Source organism: Hyperolius riggenbachi, chromosome 5 (assembly GCF_040937935.1).
Source record: "Hyperolius riggenbachi isolate aHypRig1 chromosome 5, aHypRig1.pri, whole genome shotgun sequence".
In the NCBI taxonomy this organism is placed as follows: domain Eukaryota; kingdom Metazoa; phylum Chordata; class Amphibia; order Anura; family Hyperoliidae; genus Hyperolius; species Hyperolius riggenbachi.
Window position 1 is genome coordinate 359,828,086 of NC_090650.1, and position 20,395 is coordinate 359,848,480.

Sequence of the window (20,395 nt, forward strand, 5' to 3'; positions counted from 1 at the left end):
TTCCTTGACACCTAGAAAAAGGGTGTGGCTGTCAAGGTCCGGCGCATGCTGGAACTTGGCATTATTGACACTTGAAATATTTGCAAACATCCTTGCAAGGACCATTTTGATGTCCTGTTGTAAGTAGTATATCTGTAGTGAAAAATAAAAAACTCCCCAAATTGGTACTTACCTAAGTAGAGGGAAGCCTCTTGATAATCCAGAGGCTTGTCCCCCTCTTCCTCATTGTCAGCCACACTGCAAAAAAATCTCTGTACCTTCTTCTGATGTTTAAATATATATAATCTGTGTGTTCCAACATACAACCTGATCCGAAAATCAAAATTTGCACAGTGCTCACACCATATATCAGGAAATAATAGTGTATTAAAGTCTGACTGAGTCCACTTCAAATGTTCCTCAATAATTCCAGCTTTCCAATACACAGATTAATGGTAGTATAAAATACGCTCACCAACGGTAGTGTCTGATTTAATTACAGATCACAAACTGGCTCAATCAAACGGTGTCACTTCAACACTCCTGCTTTATCCTATATAAGACTCAACGACAAGTTTGGAATAGACATTGCATAATCCAGTTTCAGATTATACATTTTTTGCCTCCACCAGCTTCAAACAGCACCGTGCAACACTCCCTCAGCAGTGCCTTCACCAATGGTATAGGGTGGTGATACCCTTGATGCTTGAAGCTGGTGGAGGCAAGAGGTGAATAATCTAAAACTAGATTATGCTATGTCTATTCCAATCTTGTCGTTGAGTCTTATATAGGATGAAGCAGGAGTGTTGAAGTGATGCTGTTTGATTGAGCCAGTTTGCTGATCTGTAATTAAATAAGCCACTACCGTAGGTGAGCATATTTTATACTACCATTGATCTGTGTATTGGAGAAAGCTGGAATTATTGAGGAACATTTGAAGTGGACTCAGTTGGACTTTAATATATTTTATTATCTCTTGTTGTATGGTGTGAGCGCTGTACAAATTTCTATTTTCTGACTGTGATAGGGTGGTGATACCCCCCATTTTGTGCAGTGATCCATCTGATAAGTGTGAACAAGGTATTTCACTTTATTTGATCTCTGGAGGAGCGCTCATACCACTATCTACACAAATTAAGCCTAATCCAATTCAAGTTTTATCCTAGGAGATAATTTTTCATCTTCTGTTTATAATTATTTTTTACTCTGATTGAAAAATTATTAAAAGTAGGTGAAAAATTATTCTGAGAACCTGCTGGCTTGCTGATGGCTTAAAATTAATTTTATTTATATTCTCAAAATATATCACCTAGGAAAAAAACTTCGGAGAAAAAGGGAATGGATCTCAACCAATTGTGTCAGTCTACAGCAGGGGTGTCAAACTCAATCAAGTAAGGGGCCAGTAATTAAAACGTAGGGGACAGGTAAAAATGGCGCACAGCGCCAATAGTGTCAGAATAGCGCTGCACTTATAACGATATTTATCGTTTTATAAGTTAATATTTTTTTTGCAGGGATCGGGCTGGAGAGGCAGCGGGCTGGCAGCGGGGGTCGGGCTGGAGAGACAGCGGGGTGGAGGGAGGATTATGCAGCATGTGTATACATTACCTCGTCCCGGCCAGCGATCGCTCCTTCACTTCATAGCTTGCACGAGTCCTGCATCCAGCCAATCACCATGCGGAAACCGCATGGTGATTGGCTGGATGCAGGACTCGTGCAAGCTATGAAGTGAAGGAGCGATCGCTGGCCGGGACGAGGTAATGTATACACATGCTGCGTAATCCTCCCTCCACCCCGCTGTCTCTCCAGCCCGACCCCCGCTGCCAGCCCACTGCCCGCTGCCTCTCCACCCTGACCCCGCTGCCAGCCCACTGTCTCTCCAGCCCGACCTCCGCTGCCAGCTCGACCCCCTCTGCTAGCTCCCTGCATTGTTCAATGGCACACAGTTCTGCTGTTTTATAAAACGCTATTTACCATTTGAATGTAACGGTAAATAGTGCTTTATAATCGGCAGAATGGTGCGCCAATATTTCCTCCGCGCCATTTTTTACTGTATGCAAAACGTAGTCTAAGTCGCTGGCCAAACTGGTTATTAAAATGTTAACATTTATTGAACAGTCTCAAACTAAGTGGCCTAACTATAGTGGCTGTCAGGGGCTCGCTTCTCATCCTTCTTCAGAGTAGAGCAGAATACTTACGGTAACTGCTCCAGTGCAGCTTCGGGTCTCCTCTGATCTTCCTGTCATGTGATTATAAGCTGGACAACAGAAGAGACACAACACATCTCGGGGGTGGGGGATCATGCTAAAGTTTCTGAGGGCATCGCGGCCGTTATAAAATACATGATTTGCAGCAAAGAAGGTATATTGAGATGCCTGATAGCTGCCGCGTCCATGCGCCCAAATTTCCCTTTCTAGCTGCAAAATGCGGTTTTTATTATAGACGCCTATGGTAGCGCTGTATTTTTACAGAAGGGCTCCTGAGCCCTTTTTTCCTGCTTTGGGCCAGAGACCCCAGAACATTACAAGCACAACTGGTCCAGGCAAGTTGCTCACCAGGCCTTCCGTGAGATTGTCACCGGATCAAAAGCAACCTGAACATACTCATAGGGATGCTGCAGTGTCACTTTTGCTAAATCCACGCAATGCAATGTCCCGTCCGATTTTTGAGAATCGGGCGATTATTTCCGACGTCCCATGTGCTTCCAATCATTAACTTGATTGATTTTGCGTAGTTATGATGAGAAAATCAATTCCGTTATTGATTTGGGAGCAGTTTGGACATGTACACACGATACAGAATCCCATCAGACTATCCACTGATTGGGCGGGAAAATGTATAGTGTGTAGCCAGCATTTCTCTTACTTTGAGCAGTAATGTTCATATCATTGTACTGCATTTCAGCGTTATTTTTTCTGATTTCTTTCCTGCTGCATTAAGTGTTTGGTTAGTTTCTACGAAACTGGTTTCTGTTTGTACTCGTTGCTAGCTGTGTGTGCAATGCAAATCAGGACTAGATGTTTCCACCTGCTGTTAGATTCTGTTCTCTCCTTCTTTCTTTAGTTAATCATCTGTCTAGTGTGCAGTGGAGTGGCATAAAGAGAAACTGTACTATTCAGTCAATTTCATTCTAGTATCAGTGAAATTTTTTATAAAGTGCAGTGTTCTCCCCTACATTTTTTTCCAGTCAGATGGCCTGAAAAAGTAGCTGGGAGGAGGAAATACAGGGCCAGCACTTCCAGAGGGACAAACTGAGCATGTGATCAGAGCTGACTGACTTCCAACCAGGTCTCTTCCCCCCCCCCCCCCCCAAATGATAGTGCTCCCCCGGGCCCATGCAGAATATGAGTGCACCCCACTGCCGCTAATCTGCCCCCAAGATGGCATTATTCAGATACCTCTTTGCCCCCCCCCCCCGGCAATCTGTGCACCCAAATGCCCTCCCCCAGGTAGCAGTATTAGGCTGCCTCTGTGCTCCACCCTCCTGCCTCAGATGTCAGTAGTAGGCTGTCTCTGTGCTCCCCCTTCAGTACTTCATAGCCTCTGCGTGTGCATACCTCCACCAAATGGCAGTATTAGGCTGCCTGTGATCCCCGACCTCCCTCCAAGTGACAGTATTGAGGAGTCCACTCTCCACTATTAGATGGCCTGTTCAGGAACTCCTTAGCCCTCAGACAAGAAGTAGAGCTGTGCAGCAGAGCTTGTAAATGTACTTCTCCTAACGGTGACCAGGTCCATGCTCCTCCTCTTTCTTACTTCAGCATGACACTGTGAAGCCTTGTACTGCCTCCGTACAGCTGCCACGCCTAAATTTTGTATGAATCATGCCCTCCTCCAACACCTATACAGTTTCCTGGTATCTAGTGCCCCCTCCCTCCCAGGCTCCCCTATACAGTTCTCTTACATCTAGTGCCCCCCTCTCTCCCCTATACAGTCCCATGGTGTCTTGTGGCCCTTTTTCATTGTAAAGTTCACTGATGTCTAGAGGCTCCCTCCCTGGATTCTAGTAGCTGCCTTTTCTGTTCTCCCAATCCTCTGCTCCCCCCTCCACCCCCATCCTGTGCCGTCCTCTGTCCTGTGTTACCATCCCCTCCCCTTCCCCGTCCTCTGCTTTTCCTGTCCTAGTCTCCCTTATCCTTTGTTTCTCCCAGCCTCGGTGCGCTTCCACATCTTGTGTTTTCCCTGTCTTGTGCACCCTGCCCTATGCTTCCCTCCTGTTGTGAGCTTCCCCCATTAATTCAGGTGACAAAAAAGCACCACGGGCGTCCGCACATTGGGCAAAATGGGGCATGCGCCCCCCCAGCCACCCGAACCCACAGGAGGAGGAAGTAACACAAAAGGAGGGGCAGCGGGGACAGCGGCGGGGAGGGGGGCCAGAACCCCACCTCCCTCACCTGGGTCCCCTCCTTCTTGCGCTTCCTCCCTCTAAATTAGCAACGGCAAACAGAAGCAGGCATCAGTGGGCGTAGAGGAATTGCTCACCTTCTTTCTGCGTTCCAGGTAATGGCGCGCACCATCATCGTCAAGTGACACTGCTCACCGCCTTCTCCACCTCTCTGTGCTTCCTGATTAGCGGAAGCACAGTGAGCGGCGGAGAAGTCGAAAATCAGTGTCACGCGACAACGACGCTGCGCGCGGCGTCACCTGGGACACAGGAAGAAGGTGAGCATTTCCTCTCCGCCCGCTGATGCCCGCTTCTGTTTGCGGCTGCTAATTTGGAGGGGGGGGGGGGGAGCGCCAGAAGGAGGGAACCCAGGTGAGGGGGTGTCTGGCCCCCCTCCCTGCCGCTGTCCCTCCTTCCAAGCTCTCCCATACCGGGGGCAACTATACTAGCTATACAGGGTGTGACTATACTACCTACACTGGGGGCAACTATACCAATACTGGGGCAACTACACTACCTAAACTGAGGGCAACTACACTAACTTAATTTAAAATTGCTGCGCTGCCCTTGCTAATAATAACAATTCTCTTATAGTTTGTCCTTGACACAACTTTATATAAAATCAACTTAGTTCCATCCAGTTCCTCTAAGTGCGCTGTGGTCTCTCCTGTATAGAGTATACACAATCTTCTGGTGCTATGCACTCCACTGCGCGCTCAGTGATGACCTGTGTAAAAACGACCTCACATAGCGTAATACTGTATAAACAAAAAAGTACAACACACTCCTCAGTGCAGGTGATAAGGTGCTCACACGTGATCCCAGCTCCCCTGAAGGTTGAAAGGCTCACCAGATAGTTTCCACCGAATCACAGGTGGTAATCTCACATCAGCACATATGTATCACTCAGACCTTCAGTGACCATATCCAATTGATAAAAAAGCAGCCTTTAATAAAACACATACAAATACATCATCGCGCAGTATGTCAGTTCCAATATAAAAAACACACTGCGCCTCTCGCGCACTCAGAACACTTACAGGATCCCTCTGGGGGATAGAGTAGCTTGTCACAGCGGTAAGTCCCTCGGTTCCAGACGCTTGAGAACTTATTCCAGCCGTTCGCGGCGTCCCGCACTGCCGGTTCCCGCGCCTCCGGACTTCCGCAACTCCAACCACGTGACCTGCGTCAGGCGTACTGGCTCCGCCCTACGCGTTTCGTCACCAGGACCCCTGATGAGTCCTGGTGACGAAACGCGTAGGGCGGAGCCAGTACGCCTGACGCAGGTCACGTGGTTGGAGTTGCGGAAGTCCGGAGGCGCGGGAACCGGCAGTGCGGGACGCCGCGAACGGCTGGAATAAGTTCTCAAGCGTCTGGAACCGAGGGACTTACCGCTGTGACAAGCTACTCTATCCCCCAGAGGGATCCTGTAAGTGTTCTGAGTGCGCGAGAGGCGCAGTGTGTTTTTTATATTGGAACTGACATACTGCGCGATGATGTATTTGTATGTGTTTTATTAAAGGCTGCTTTTTTATCAATTGGATATGGTCACTGAAGGTCTGAGTGATACATATGTGCTGATGTGAGATTACCACCTGTGATTCGGTGGAAACTATCTGGTGAGCCTTTCAACCTTTAGGGGAGCTGGGATCACGTGTGAGCACCTTATCACCTGCACTGAGGAGTGTGTTGTACTTTTTTGTTTATACAGTATTACGCTATGTGAGGTCGTTTTTACACAGGTCATCACTGAGCGCGCAGTGGAGTGCATAGCACCAGAAGATTGCAACTACACTAACTATACTGGGGGCAACTATACTAGCTATACTGGGGGCAACTATACTCTCTCTGCCTTTCTGATGTCCCTTTCTGCTGTCACTCACTCTCTCTCTCTGCCTTTCTGCTGTCTTTCTTTCTGCTGTCTCTTAACTCTCTCTCTCTCTGCTGTCTCTCTCTCTGCTCTCTCTCTCTCTTTCTCTCTCTGCCTCTCTGCTCTCTGTCTCTCTCTGCCTTTTTGCTCTCTCTCTCTCTCTCTGCCTTTCTGTGCTCTCTCTCTCTCTCTCTCTCTCGCTCTCTCTGCTTCTATGCTCTCTCTCTCTCTGCCTCTCTGCTGTCTCTCTCCCTTTCTGTGCTCTCTCTCTGCCTCTCTGCTGTCTCTATCTGCCCTTCTGCTCTCTCTCGCTCTCTCTCTTGCTCTCTCTCTCTCTCTCTCTCTCTCTCTCTGCTCTCTCTCTGCCTTTCTGCTGTCTCTCTCTCTCTGCCTTTCTGCTCTCTCTCTCTCCCCCCCCCTCTCTCTCTCTCTCTCTCTCTCTCTCTCTGCTTTTCTGCTGTCTCTTTCTGTCTTTCTGCTGTCCCTTTCTTTCTGCTTTTCTGCTGTCTCTTGCTCTCTCTCTCTCTGCCTCCCTGCTGTCCCTCTCTGCCTTTCTGCTCTCTCTCTCTCTCTTTGCTGTATCTCTCTCTGCCTATCAGCTGTCACTCTCCCGCTCAGCTGTGTCTCTTTGCAGTCTCTCTCTCTCTGCCTTTCTGCTGTCCTCCCCACACGCTGGCACACTCCTCCTACCTACTGACACCCTCCTCCTACCCACTGGCACCCCTCCTGCCCATTGTCACCCTCTCCCACCCACTGGCACCCTCCTGCAAAATCTGGGGTGTGGCTTAATGCTACACAGGGGGCATGGCTTAAGTTTCCCTGTCACTACTTAAACTGGGGGGCACCTGTGTCAGAGGCACTCACAATCTAATCCCTGCCATAGCCCTAGTGTAATGTCCCACTACTGCGAAGTTCATGTAAATTTGTCCACCTGTGACCACACCCACATTGTGGTTCATGACCATGCCCACTTTCAGCGTACATAACTCCCTCCCCCCCCCCCCTGGAAAATTTTCTGCGGACGCCCATGGGCAGCACCAACAACATCTGGAAGGCTGAGCAGCCACAGTGGAACAGAAGTCCAGCGCCAATTCTTGTCCTCCTCTTCACTGAAGCCTATCATGTAACAATGTTCTCCATAGGCTCCCGATGTCTTGTGACATACATCTGGAGCCTACAGACTTAAGGCCCATACACACGTCGGATTTTTCTGAACGACGGGTCGTTTGAACGTCCCGTCGTTCAGTCGTTCGCACGCGGAATCAGACGTGTGTACGGACTATCGTTCGCGTAATAAGACTGGTTTCCAGCGATCCGCCCGGCAGATCGCTGGAAACCAGTCTTATCACCCGAACGATAGTCTGTACACACGGCGGATTTGACGTGCGAACGACTGAATGACGGAACGTTCAAACGACGGGTCGTTCAGAAAAATCCGACGTGTGTATGGGCCTTAATGCTTCTGCATGGTGATAAAAAAAAAAAAAAAAGATAACAGGAAGCTTTTTGATGTGGTAAGATACCATAACAAGACAAGTTTTGGACTTCTGTTCAAATGAACGCTCAATTAAGATTAAAAAATGTGTTTTGGACACCTTACATATATTTTCATTTTGACTAATTATACAGAATTATACAGGATTTAATATAAAAATTAGACATTTCCTTAACATTCATATAATTTATAAAATGTATTGATGATCACATAGTTTCCTTACTCCCTTTCAGATATTGGTATGTTTTGAAATATGGATACAAAGTCAACTGCAAGTGCAATGCTAAGAAAACAAATTGGGAAGAGACAAAGACGAGAGCGGTGGAAGCTATGACAGACCTGAGTATGCTGAGGTGCTTTAAAACCTATCTGGAGAGTACACCACAACTTATTCTGCAGCTCTACATCCTCATGACGCATAAGACAATCACCATATTTCAGTGTATGTGGAAGTCGCGTTTGCTTTACAGTGCTCTTCACAATGATACAAATTGCATGATCATTTGTCTAGTAGATTGATTGCATCTGAATTGATTTGATTGGTTATAATTATTCATCCCATTTATGACTGAGATCGATGATTTCAATTTTTTTCCTTCCCATTGCCATAATCAGATTGGAATGTCGATTGTCTAAGAAAATTGTGCCATTAATGGGCACGTTTAAACTGGATCACTTAGTTCAATGATCAGGCTATTACTGTTTTTGCGATTTCAGGTGACAGCAAATGTTATCATTGTAGAAGTCTCCTGCTTATCTTATCATACCTGTAATATTAATTTAGCATAAATGTAGCACAGGCAACGTGGCGTAGTGGTTAGCGCTGTTGCCTAGCAGCGCTGGGTCCCCGGTTCAAATCCCAGCCATCATCTGCAAGGTATTTGTATGTTCTCCCCTTGTCTGTGTGGGTTTCCTCCAGGCACTCTGGTTTCTTCCCACATCCAAAAAGCATACAGATAAGTTAAATGGCTTCCCCCCCTAAATTTGCTCTAGACTATAATACATGCACTACTACACTACTACTCCTGGACCCCCACCCCCTATAAAACGCCAGGACTGCAGCCATCGTGGACTCATTCTGTGTCTGCAGTGTTAGTGAGAGCAGGGACAGTGTGTTGCTGACAGAGAGAGAATTAGGTAGGCCTGTGTTCTGTGTCATCTCAGTGCAGATTCTTGCTGCTACCACATTGTCCTGAACAGCTAAGCCCTTCTTAGGGCTGATACATTGTTGTTCTTGCTATTGCATTGCTGCTCTGTGGCCAGTACACAAGTTAGCTGTTGGAGACAGGTCTGCTGGTCCTAGTAGTGCACCGACCATAACCCAATAATCCTTCACACCACTACTGACATCTAGTATCCACTGGCCCCTGTGTAAAACCTTAGTTCTGTAGGAGACAGGTCTGCTGGTCCTAGTAGTGCACTGACCATAACCCAATAATCCTTCACACCACTATTGGCATCTAGTATCCACTGCTGGCCCCGGTGTAAAACCTCAGTGCTGTTGGAGACAGGTCTGCTGGTCCTAGCAGTGCACCGACCATAACCCCAATAATCCTTCACACCACTACTGGCATCTAGTATCCAATGCTGCCCCCTGTATAAAGATGGGCACTAATTATACAATTTGTTGAACGGTTGATTATGAACGATTCTTCCTATGAATGATCTTAAATGATCGTTTGGGACCACTAATGGACAAAAATCTCCTAACCAATCTGGTCAGATTGATCGTATTGAACTGAAATTTGGATTGATTTCATTAATCCGATGAGATTGGTTTGGAGATTTTAGTTCATTAGTGATCCCAAACGATCATTTATGATCGTTCATACGGAGAATCGTTCGTAATTGATTGTTCAGCAAATTGTAGAATTAGTGGCCACCTTAAGGCCTCAATGCAGAATCAGTATTTTCTTGGACACTTAACTGTCATTGAACTACCTCAGCCTGACTAACCGCGATCCCTGCATTCCACGATTGTGCGCACAAGCACGGCAGCCACTGCACACCACTACACAAAGATTGCCGCCAAGAGGACTAACATTTATGTCCTGGAGGTGTCAACTAGTAAAAAGAAAGATATGCTCACCTGACGTAATCACTAAAGGACTTTGCGGTTGTCTGCTGACTGCAGTGTGCTAAACGCGGCATTTGGTCGGTCAGTTTGAAGCGGGTGTAAGGCCGGGTTCACATCTGCGTTGTGAGCCAAAAGGATCCGGTGAGCGGATCCGGTATCTGCTTCACCGGGTCCGAATGGCTCGTCCGTGTCCCTGTTCACATAGTGAAAATGGATCTGATCAATGATTGCTCGGATCCGTTTTCACTCAGCAATACATACCTAATTTTCCATAGCAGCCGGCGGTATAGGCTTCCTCTTCTTCCGCTGTGACTACACAGCGCGTCATGTGACTAGTCACATGACGCATCATGTAGTCACTTGACGTGGGAGAAGACGGAAGCCTCTACCGCCGGCTACTACGGAAGATTAGGTATGTATAAATCCTCCCTCACCCACCCGTCCGGCTGCTGCACCCTCCCCCCACCCTCCCGTCGCTAGATTCGCGTCAGCCCATGCCCCATCCCCCGTGGAACGGTCCGTTTATTCACTAGTGTAAAGAAACGTTTTCCATTGCTGCAATATTTTTGTCCGGATCCGTTCCGCTAAGCAGAACGGTCCGGAAAATTAGAGCCTGCAGCAATTTTTAGGTCCGGAGACCGGAACGTACGGAACGTATCCGTACCAACGGATGCATGTGAATGGATCCATAGGTTAACATTGGATCCATTCACATCCGTTCCGTTTGTACAGTATACGTTCCAGTTACGTTCCGGAAAAAACGCTAATGTGAACCGGGCCTAACCCTTACACTCTGATCGACACGTTCACACGCCAGATGTTTTAAAACACTTTATTCCACCAATTTATGAATGTAATGTGATTTCTGCCCTTTAGCAATTAAAACACGACTCTGCGTCAACTCCGTAATTTTTTGTGGGTCTTTTGCTATGTATCCCCCTCTGGCATGCACCCATCCTGTTGTTAGGCCCCTTGAGGGCCCGTTTCCACTATTGCGTTGCGGAATCGCCGGCGAATCACCGCAGGCAAATCGCATGCGGGTGCGATTCCACATGCGTTTTTTGCCGCTATTTCGCATGCGATTTCGCATAGGTTAGGGTGATGGGATTTTAACCATGTCACTGCCTGTGTGAATTAACATGGGTACCTATGCGAAATCGCATGCGAATTCGCGGCAAAAATCGCATGGGGAAAACGCATGCAATTTCCCTATTAAATACATTGCGTGCAATTCGCCTGCATTCCACACGCAGGCGAATTCTGCAGGGTCTACTGTGCAGAAAAATCCTGCACACAAAAACGCAAATGAAAACTGACAAGTGGAAACAGTCCCATCCACTTGTATTGCCTATGCGAATCCGCATGCGTTGTCTGCATGCGGATTCGCGCTAGTGGAAACGGGCCCTGAAACAACTTTTCCAGCACTTTTGTGGCCAGAAACAGTCTTTGTAGGTTTTAAAATGCTCCTGCCCATTGAAGTCTATGGAGATTCGCATATTCACAAATGTTAGCAGAAATTCACATTTGAAATTCACGTACCCAAAATTTATATTGATTTTTGACCCATTACTAATTGGCCTTCGATTTTATCAGATTTCCAAAAAATCTTACATATTACTGTCCCGTTAAGGAGAGTCTGAAGTGACATTAAAAATGGCTTTTTACCTTATAATCAACATGGGCATGTCTGCCCCTGCTAAAACACCGATATCCCGCTGCTGAATGAGGGGTCTTTAACCCCCAAGTCTCCTCCGTTGTTCCCGGGCAGTGCTACCTGTTGAGGCGGGGCTAATGGCCGCAGCCCTGCCTCTCAGCGCGTCTATCAGCGCTGATCGCCGCCTCTCCCCCGCCCCTCTCAGTCTTCCCTTACTGAGAGGGGTGGGGAGAGGCAGAGATCTGCCGGCTGATAGACGCGCATGGAGGCAGAGCTACAGCCATTAGCCCTGCCTCCATGAGCACCAAGTTGGTCGTGGATTTTGCAGGGGGGATTTGGGGGGTAAAGACCCCTCGTTCAGCCGCGGGATAGCGGCGTTTTAGCAGGAGCAAACATGCCCATGCCCATGTTGATTATAAGTTAAAAAGAAATTTTTAATGTCGCTTTAGAGTCTCTTTAAGTCCCGAACTTATGATACTAAAAGTAAGTGAGGGGTTAAAGCGGACCCAAACCAAACATTTTTTTTCAATTCAAAATATTTAGTTGCACCACTCTGACACATAGATAAATAAGCACTCCTTCAAGCCTATGAGCATTTCAGAGCATGCTTTTCACCTTTCTCTTTTCATAACTAGGGCAGCCATTAGCATTTCCTCCTTTGCTGCACACCATCTACTCCACCAGTTTACCAGATTCTGCAATATGAAAGGAAGGGAGGGGTTCCTCCAATAAATGTAAAATATTTTATATTTGTCATCATGCAGCTGAAAAAAGGCTGCTATTTTTATTATAATTAAGAAAATAGATTTTATTTCTGAAATTTTTAATTTGGGTCCACTTTAACAATTTTGGAAAAACCAAACACTGACACGTAAACAATTGCTGGCATATGGTAGGAAACAAATCATCATACATTGGAAGAGAGTGAGATCTCCCACAAAAAGGTGCTGGGTGCAATCTGTACATAGGGGTTTAATAAGTGTAGGGAGGGTACAAAATCAGAAATGGGCTTAAAAAATGTAAGAAACTGCGAAGATGATGGACGAGCCACCACAAACTCAAATTAGACTAGGTGTGAGCACTTATCGCTATTATTTATACATCCACTGGTACCACTACCAATAAGTTGACATGTTACGTCTTTGGAGGATGGAGGCGGCTGGGGCAAGGGAATGAGGGAGATCTCATCTGAACATCCTTAAAGGGGGATTTTACTATGTTTAGCCCTGGCCTGGACTTTATAGGCATGAGGCTATTATGATTATACCAATGTTCTTCAGTTAATGGTATTGTCTTTCTGTCATTTCAGATGCATCCATCTTGGTATCAGTCACCAGTATCTCATGGTCCACTATTGATTACCAGATGTCATTGCGAAAATCCCTACCAGGAAAGAAAGGAATCGGGGTGGGAGCTCCAATGCTTTTCTTTCTATTCTATAAATTTTTCACCTTGACCTCATGGATTCTCTCCATCGTCCTTCTCCTATACTGCAACATTCACATATTTACTGCTCTTCTGGTCATGTTGTTTGTTGCCGGTGTTCTCTGGGCTTGTAAGGTACAAACTGAATTCTGCAAGACTCTTGGAATGGAATTTTTGTACAGGGCTGTAGTAGGGATTATTCTAATTTTTACGTTCTTTAATGTCAAAGGATCAAGAACCCTTCTCCCCATTAGTATTTATTATGTTGTTCGAACTCTAACGACAGCTGGGATTCTTGTTTTGACAACTTACCTTAGACCTAATTTTGTAAAAACAGTAGTATTTGCAATTCTCAGCATTGCTGTAGTGGTTGCATTGGGATTTGGGATCCTTTCTCTGATCCTCTACTATGGATGTTTTCATCCCAGCCTCCAATCTGGAGAAGGGACCATAGAAGATGAGTCCGGAGGAGATGCCGTGGATGGTCCCTCCATCTATGCAGTGGTTGGTTCCCCCAGCAGGACAAGGAGTCCAAGAATACAAAAATTTATCATGCCTTAAAAATATTATTTTTTATATTTTTTATAGGTACTAATTATTTATTCTACTGTTGTACATACACATGGGGTCTGATGTATGGAGGCATCTCCAGTGATCCCTGATTTTTATTAGATGGCAAAGGATTGTAACTCAGCACAAATTGGAATATAGAGGAGGTTGCTTAAAAGGTCAGTAAGTTAGCAGTTGTGTGATTGGTGTCTTGTAGGCACACAGTACGGACTATATTGGATTAACACAATAAATCTTTTACTGCTGATGGAAGCAGTAAAAGGTTTAGATATAGCAGTATATATTGGATTAACACAATAAATCTTTAAGGGCTTGTTCACACTAAGCAATTTGTTTTCTTTAGCGCTGGCGATTTTAAAAATTGTCTTAAAAAGCGTTAGTGCAATATTGCTCTATGTGAGTGCTCTCAAATAAGCGATGAGCTTTCTATCAAATCGCAAACGTGGCTCTTGTACCATTTTCTGAGCATTTGCGATTTAATAGAAAGAATAATTGTAAAAGCACTTTAAAATGTGATTTCCAGAGCGCTTAAATGAATAAATACATTGTATTTATTTATTTCCGAGTCAAAGAGTTCACTTCCTGACTGACATCGGGAAGTGAAAAAAAACATCGCTCCACAAAAGCGCTTAGAAAAGCACTTTTCTAAGTGAAAATCGCTGGGAAAATCATTCTATAAATCGCTCAATGCTTGCGATAGCAATTTATAATGTGAACAAGGCCTTACTGCTGAAGGAAGCGAAGGTTCTTATTTGTCTACATTGTGTTTAGTGTTCACATTTGACAGGACATTTTGGTTTTGAGTTGCTGAAAATAATTATGTTAGGATGTACAGTACATAGAGCTGCAGCGTTTTACAGAGTATATAGTCATGTCAGTAGCTGTGAGAGGCTCACAATCTAATCCCTGCCATAGTCCTATGTCCATCATAGTCTACAGCATACTGTACATGTGAAACTCCAGCCCACAGGGCAAATCTGCGTTGCACTAGGGGGAACTGCACCGGGAAAAGCACTAGACACCACTGAACTCTGTAGGGGAGGGAGAAAAGGCACTAGACACCAGGAAACTCTGTAGAGGAGGGAGGACCACTAAACACCAAGGATCTGGATATGAGAGCGAGAACGACTAAACACTAGGGACCTGTATAGGAAGGGAGGGGAGGCCATTAGACACTAAGGAACTTTAAAAGGAAGGGGGAGGGTGGCACCGTACTTTGAGGTTGACCGGCGACTTGCTCCCAGTGTTTAGCTTAGGCACACTGTGTATTTGAGTTTGACACCCCTGGTCTAGATTCAATTTAAGGGGGAAGTCAATTAATTTATCTGTATGTTTTTGGGAGGAAAGCCGAGCGCCTGGAGAAAACCCACAAAGGCACCGGGAGAATCTGCCATGCAGATAGTGCAGGTAGTGCCCTGGCTGGGAAGGTGAGAGTGCAATCCACTATGCCACCATGTTGCTGATGCCCACTTGAAAATGTTTCATAACCAAGTGGTTTCATCAGTTCTGATTTAGGCCTCCTTTCTACAACATGCACCTGCTCATGAAAATACATTAGATTTGACAGCCCGTGTTAATCTGTGGGTTGGGTCCCATCTAATACGCCTCTCATTGAAGAACACTCTGTTTACTTCTCTACCTGGTCACAGATGTCACTACTCACCCAGCAATGGAAAGTAATTGCTTCCTCTACAGTGACTGTCATCAAAGGAAAGACTTTGTATTCATAACCTCCCTAACAGGTTTACGTAATAAAAATACCATAGCATGCATAACATAGCACATAGTAGCATAAATATCAGCTGATGCATACCAAACATAGAAGTTATGGATTAAAAAATGAATTTGGCACTTTAGAGCCAAGGTTCTCCACACGTGATAGGTCTCGTACTGAGGGCACTTGGCAGGCTTCAAGGGTACTTGAACTTATTATGGTCTATCTGTTACAATGAGTTTAAAGGTTAAATGGATGATAAATCATATATAAATAAGTCTGAAAAGGCATTTCTAGTTAATTAAAAGCATCAATAAATGTTTATTTCAAGAAGTTCTTGATATTATTTATTAAACGGTGTACTTGGCTATCATAATCTTTTGCGGTACCAAGGGGTACATGTTGTTGAGAAACACTGCTGTAGAGGTCCCAGAGAGTACAGTAATGTGACTCTCACAGGTAAGAAATGTTTGTTGTGGTGGGTGTGGTTGATTGAAAAGGCGTATACATGACAGATGTAGGGTTTTGGGGAATCACTGAGTTGTCACTGAAGTAAATGTTGGAGAGTGGTCAGCAAGCAGGCTAAACCAAAATAGGGATAGCTGAAGCTGAAGGCTTAAAGTGTTAGCATAGTTACTCCAATACTTATTTGTGCTTAATGTCTTAAACAAGGACCCTGATCAAACATAATATTATAATACAGTATACTTTCATTATCATTTAAAAAAAAGCGGAATATAACCCTGCATTTCAACTTTGCTCTAAAACATTATTTACAGCATATTATATGCAACCAGCATTTTTTTTTTACTAGACCAGCATTGGTTACATATAGAGCTTTAAAGTTCTGTGGAGAGAACTGCTCCCCGCAGCCGAAGTTTAGATAGATACATTTAAGTAAACAGAATGTAACAAGTGAGAAATGTTACACACTCTTTGGCTGTCCTCCAGCTCCTGCACAGTCTGAGAGAGTGAGTCACATTCCACACTTGTTACATTCTGTTTACTTAAATGTATCTATCTAAACTTCGGCTGCGGGGAGCAGTTCTCTCCAAGGAACTTTAAAGCTCTGTGTGTAACCCTTCCAATGCTGGTCTAGTAAAAAAAAAAAATGCTGGTTGCATATAATATGCTGTAAATAATGTTTTAGAGCAAAGTTGAAATGCAGGGTTATATTCCGCTTTAAGACACCAACATGTAACCCCATGTGTGTAAAGTAAATGTGGTTTCCTGGCCAGTCACCCTACAGCCTCCTGCCTGTATGCCCGTGTGCTAATTGCTAGTTAAAGGGAACCTGAAGCGAGTAAAATTATTTAAAATAGACACATGACGTAGCTGCAAATAAATATTACATACTCACCGTCAGTTCCTCTCAGAAGCTCACTATTTTCTTCTTACAGCGATCCCTTCTAGTTCTGACAATATTTTGTCAGAACTGAAATATACCAGTTGCTGTCAGTTATATACCAGCCGCCGTCAGTTACAACTGAATATGCAAGGCAATGTCCATGTTTCCCTATGGCTCAAGTGGGTGATATTACAGTTTAACAGTGTGCTGACCAGGAAGCTGTTATGGGATAATGGCCATTTTTAATATGGAGGATGGAGAAGTCCAGTGATCACAGTGGTCAAATGGGACGCAGGAGAGGAGAAAGAGATTGAGGAGTAGAGTACACAGGAGGTAAATATGACCTGTGTATGGTTATTTTGACTTTCAATTTTCAATTCAGGTTCTCTTTAAAGGAAACCTGAGACCAAAGTGGTATCAGGTTTTATATTTGCCTGGGGCTTCCTCCAGCCACCTTTTGGCCGCTCAGCCACTTGCCATCTCCCCGACCACTCCTGTCTCCCACTGGATGGCCCGGTACTCTGCCTGCGTCATCCTTTGTCATGCATGCGCAGTGTGGCCATCAGCGCTCCTCTATTGCGCTCCCACAGACGGGAGCATTCTGTGCCTACCCACTACGAGCTCGACATAGGAAAGCGCATGCCTAATCGCGACTTGGGCAGAGTACCGGGCCTTAAAGCGGGAGACAGGAACGGCCCGAGTAGACGACAAGGGACTTGAGGGGTTTCAAGGGGACTGGAGGAAGCCCCAGGTAAGTATAAAACCGAGAAATCTTTGGTCTCAAGTATATTTTAAGAACTGAAAGTGCTTCTTAAATATCCCCACTGTTTGTAAAGTATTTCCTCACCTCTTCCTTACTTTTTTTTTTTTTTGTATACTGACGTGGGCAGAATGAAAAGGTGGGTGGATGCAGAGGCGTATATCTACAGTGGTGCAGGTATGGCATTTGCCATGATTCCTCTTACCAGTGGCACTGCTCTGTAGCATCCTTGATGTTCTCCATACAGATTCTAGTTTTTATCTGGGGGACATTCTGCTGCCATCTTTTTTGGGGGGGTTGGGACAATCTGCCTTACTGTTATTTTGGAGGTTATGTATAGGCTGACCTATTGCAATACTTCATTGTTATAGGCCATGCTTCACTTCAGCTTGGACACAACCAATTCAATTGAGACTACACTTTAAAACATTTGGAGGGTACCCCCCTCCCTGGGGGTGAATTTCAATGCTTGCCATAGGCACCGTTTTCCCTAGATATGCCTCTGTGTGGATGGGAGTGGTTATGTAGAGCAGGAGGCAGTACAGAAAGAAGGGTCTTCTTTGCAGGAAAGTCCTGTATGCACATAACTGGAAAAGCAAGAAAGAACAAAGTCCAGTGAGAAGAAATTCAGATGAGTGTAGGGCTTTATTAAAGGCACACTGGTGAGAGTGATGTGGAGGCTGCCATACTTATTTCCTTTTTAAAGAATGCCAATTGCCTGGCTGTCATGATGATACAGCAGTGTGTTGATCACACACCTGAAACAATCACAGGGTTTAGATGGCCAGACTTTAATCACAGCACCTGATGTTCATCCCTACTGTGGGTCTGTAGCTGAAAGTAATAGGCAGCGTTCACACTTAAAGTACCCCTTACCCGGTTTCCCCCACCCCTTAAACTTTTAATAGTATTTTACTATTGGTGCTGTGACTAAGTCACAGCACCATCCTCCCCCCTCCAGCACCCCCTGTGGACCCTGTTCTGCTCAGCCATCCTCTTCGGTCTCTTAAAATACCTCTGACCCTGGTGTTAAATTCTTTTAAAATGATTGTATTGCTGGTGCTGCGACTTCGTCACAGCACACCGCACAATCATCCCCCCCTCCAGCGCCCCCCTGTGGCCCTGTTCTAGAAACTATTATGAGCGGGGAGGAAGTGACCGTTCTTCCTCCCCGCTGTACGTCCTTAACTCTGCCCCCTCCACCTGCCGGTTTAGATCCATATATGTTTTACTGCACACGGCGTGCAGAGGAGCTGCGCTGTGTGCGGGCTTGTGATAATTGAGATCGTAATGATATCCTACCTCTATTATCAACAGATGGAGTGAAAGGTATGCACTGACTGCTGCTATAATACAATGTGCAGTCACACAGGTGCAGTGAAAATGGATGCACTGACTGCTGGTATATAAAACAGCGTGCGGTCACACAGATGCAGTGAAATGTATGCAGTGACTGCTATATAAAACAGCGTGCATAAAGTTCGCGTTTGGCCGAGAATGCGAATCTGCGTTGTTTGCGCGAATAAGTTTGCGTGCGAACCGTTCGTGACATCTCTAATAGTCAGCTGTCTGGGCTATTTGAATGAGTCTTGAATCATTGAAGAAACAAATTGGTGGATTGACAACTCCAAGGATACTAGAGTTAAGACTCGTGCACACTAGAGGCGTTTTTCACTTTTTTTAAGCGCTGGCGATTTTTCAAAATTGCCCTGAAAGCGTTTACACCATTATTCGCTATGAAACAGTTTGCATCTGAGCGGTTCGTTTCTGATCCACTCAGATAAGTGGTGCATGGGCAATTTTTTGAGGCGAATTTGCCTCAATGGAAGGTATAGGAAACACGCAAACACTCACAAAACTGCTTTGTGCAGCAATTGTGTTCGCGTTTTTTTAAGAATAAATACATTGTATTTATTGTTTTCGGGATCAAAGAGTGCACTTCCTGATTGACGTCAGGAAGTGCAAAAATGCAATCGCTCTGCAAAACCGCTTACAAAAGCGGTTCACAAAAAAAACAGCATGCAGGTAATCGCCGGGAATCAAAAATAAAAATTGCCTCAAAAAACGCCAAACGCGGATGGACACGCGAACAGAATGCAATGTGAACAAGGCCTTAGTGTTAACCTTTTTCTCACACTGCACGCGTTCTCTCTACACCCTATGCCTTCCTACTAACTGCCCTCTAGAGGTCAATTCATGTTACTATAGTGCAATTCAAGTTACTATACTATATTTTATTGTTGCAAATCCTATACAACCACTTGAGCCGAATAACCGCCATTATAGAGGTCACAATCATTTGTGCTCCTGAACACTGCATGTCTTAAGCAAAATTCTGGTACACCTTTCCTGGGAGTGTTTGAATATGTCTCCAGTGTTGCCTTGGTAAATCAGACCCACAGAGTTTACAAGAACAGAGAATGCCGTCTTACCAGTCTTTCACAGCAGATTATAAACACTGGAAAACAGCACTCCTTGCAATATCAGGTATAAGGCTGGCCATACTACGCATATTCTTTTCTTCAGCTGATTGTAAAATGCAGGCACATGAAAATTGGCCTAGGGATCCAATATTTAGTAAATCTGGCCCTAGTGACAACTGTGTTTTAACTTGGATTAAAGTATTTTTTAGGCCCTGGTCACATGTAGCTAAATTTGCATATGGCATTGCAATTTCATGCTTTTGTCGCACAAGTAATGAATTTCAAAGGCTTTTGCATTTTTTCTGCATTTTAAAATCACTCTGCAGTGTTGTTTTTTTCTTGTGCAATGTGCATATTGCATTTAAAGCAGTAGGATTAGCCATACTATGCCAGGGGAAAAAGACACATATATAAGTAGATAAATACTTGATTTACTTACATAACACATGTATTGTACTGTCCACGTCTTGATTTCAGTGAATTTTATATAGTAAATTAAGATAATTCTATTCCTGGTGGGAACCATGTCTTTTGCCCACAATTCATAATTATAATAAATAATGAATGCTTCCAGGTAAAAACATAAAGTAGTCAAATGTTTCCAGATAAAATAATAAATTAGTCCCATGCCTCCAGATAAAAGGATCAAGTAGTCACATGCCTCCAGATAAAAGAATCAAGTAGCCACCCAATTAT

General features: G+C 44.8%; 1 protein-coding gene across 4 annotated transcripts in view; it reads left to right on the top strand.

Annotated features, from left to right (window-relative positions):
- The window catches only part of XKR9 (XK related 9), a 66,640-nt gene extending 51,166 nt beyond the window's left edge, over positions 1-15,474 (top strand). For all 4 annotated transcript variants that reach the window (XM_068237493.1, XM_068237492.1, XM_068237491.1 and 1 more), the window contains 2 exons: positions 7,962-8,170; positions 12,769-15,474. In XM_068237493.1, the coding sequence (XP_068093594.1) occupies positions 7,962-8,170; positions 12,769-13,445 (886 nt within the window). In that variant the 3' untranslated portion in view covers positions 13,446-15,474. The remainder of the gene's footprint in view (positions 1-7,961; positions 8,171-12,768) is intronic.
- The last annotated feature ends 4,921 nt before the right edge of the window (positions 15,475-20,395 follow it).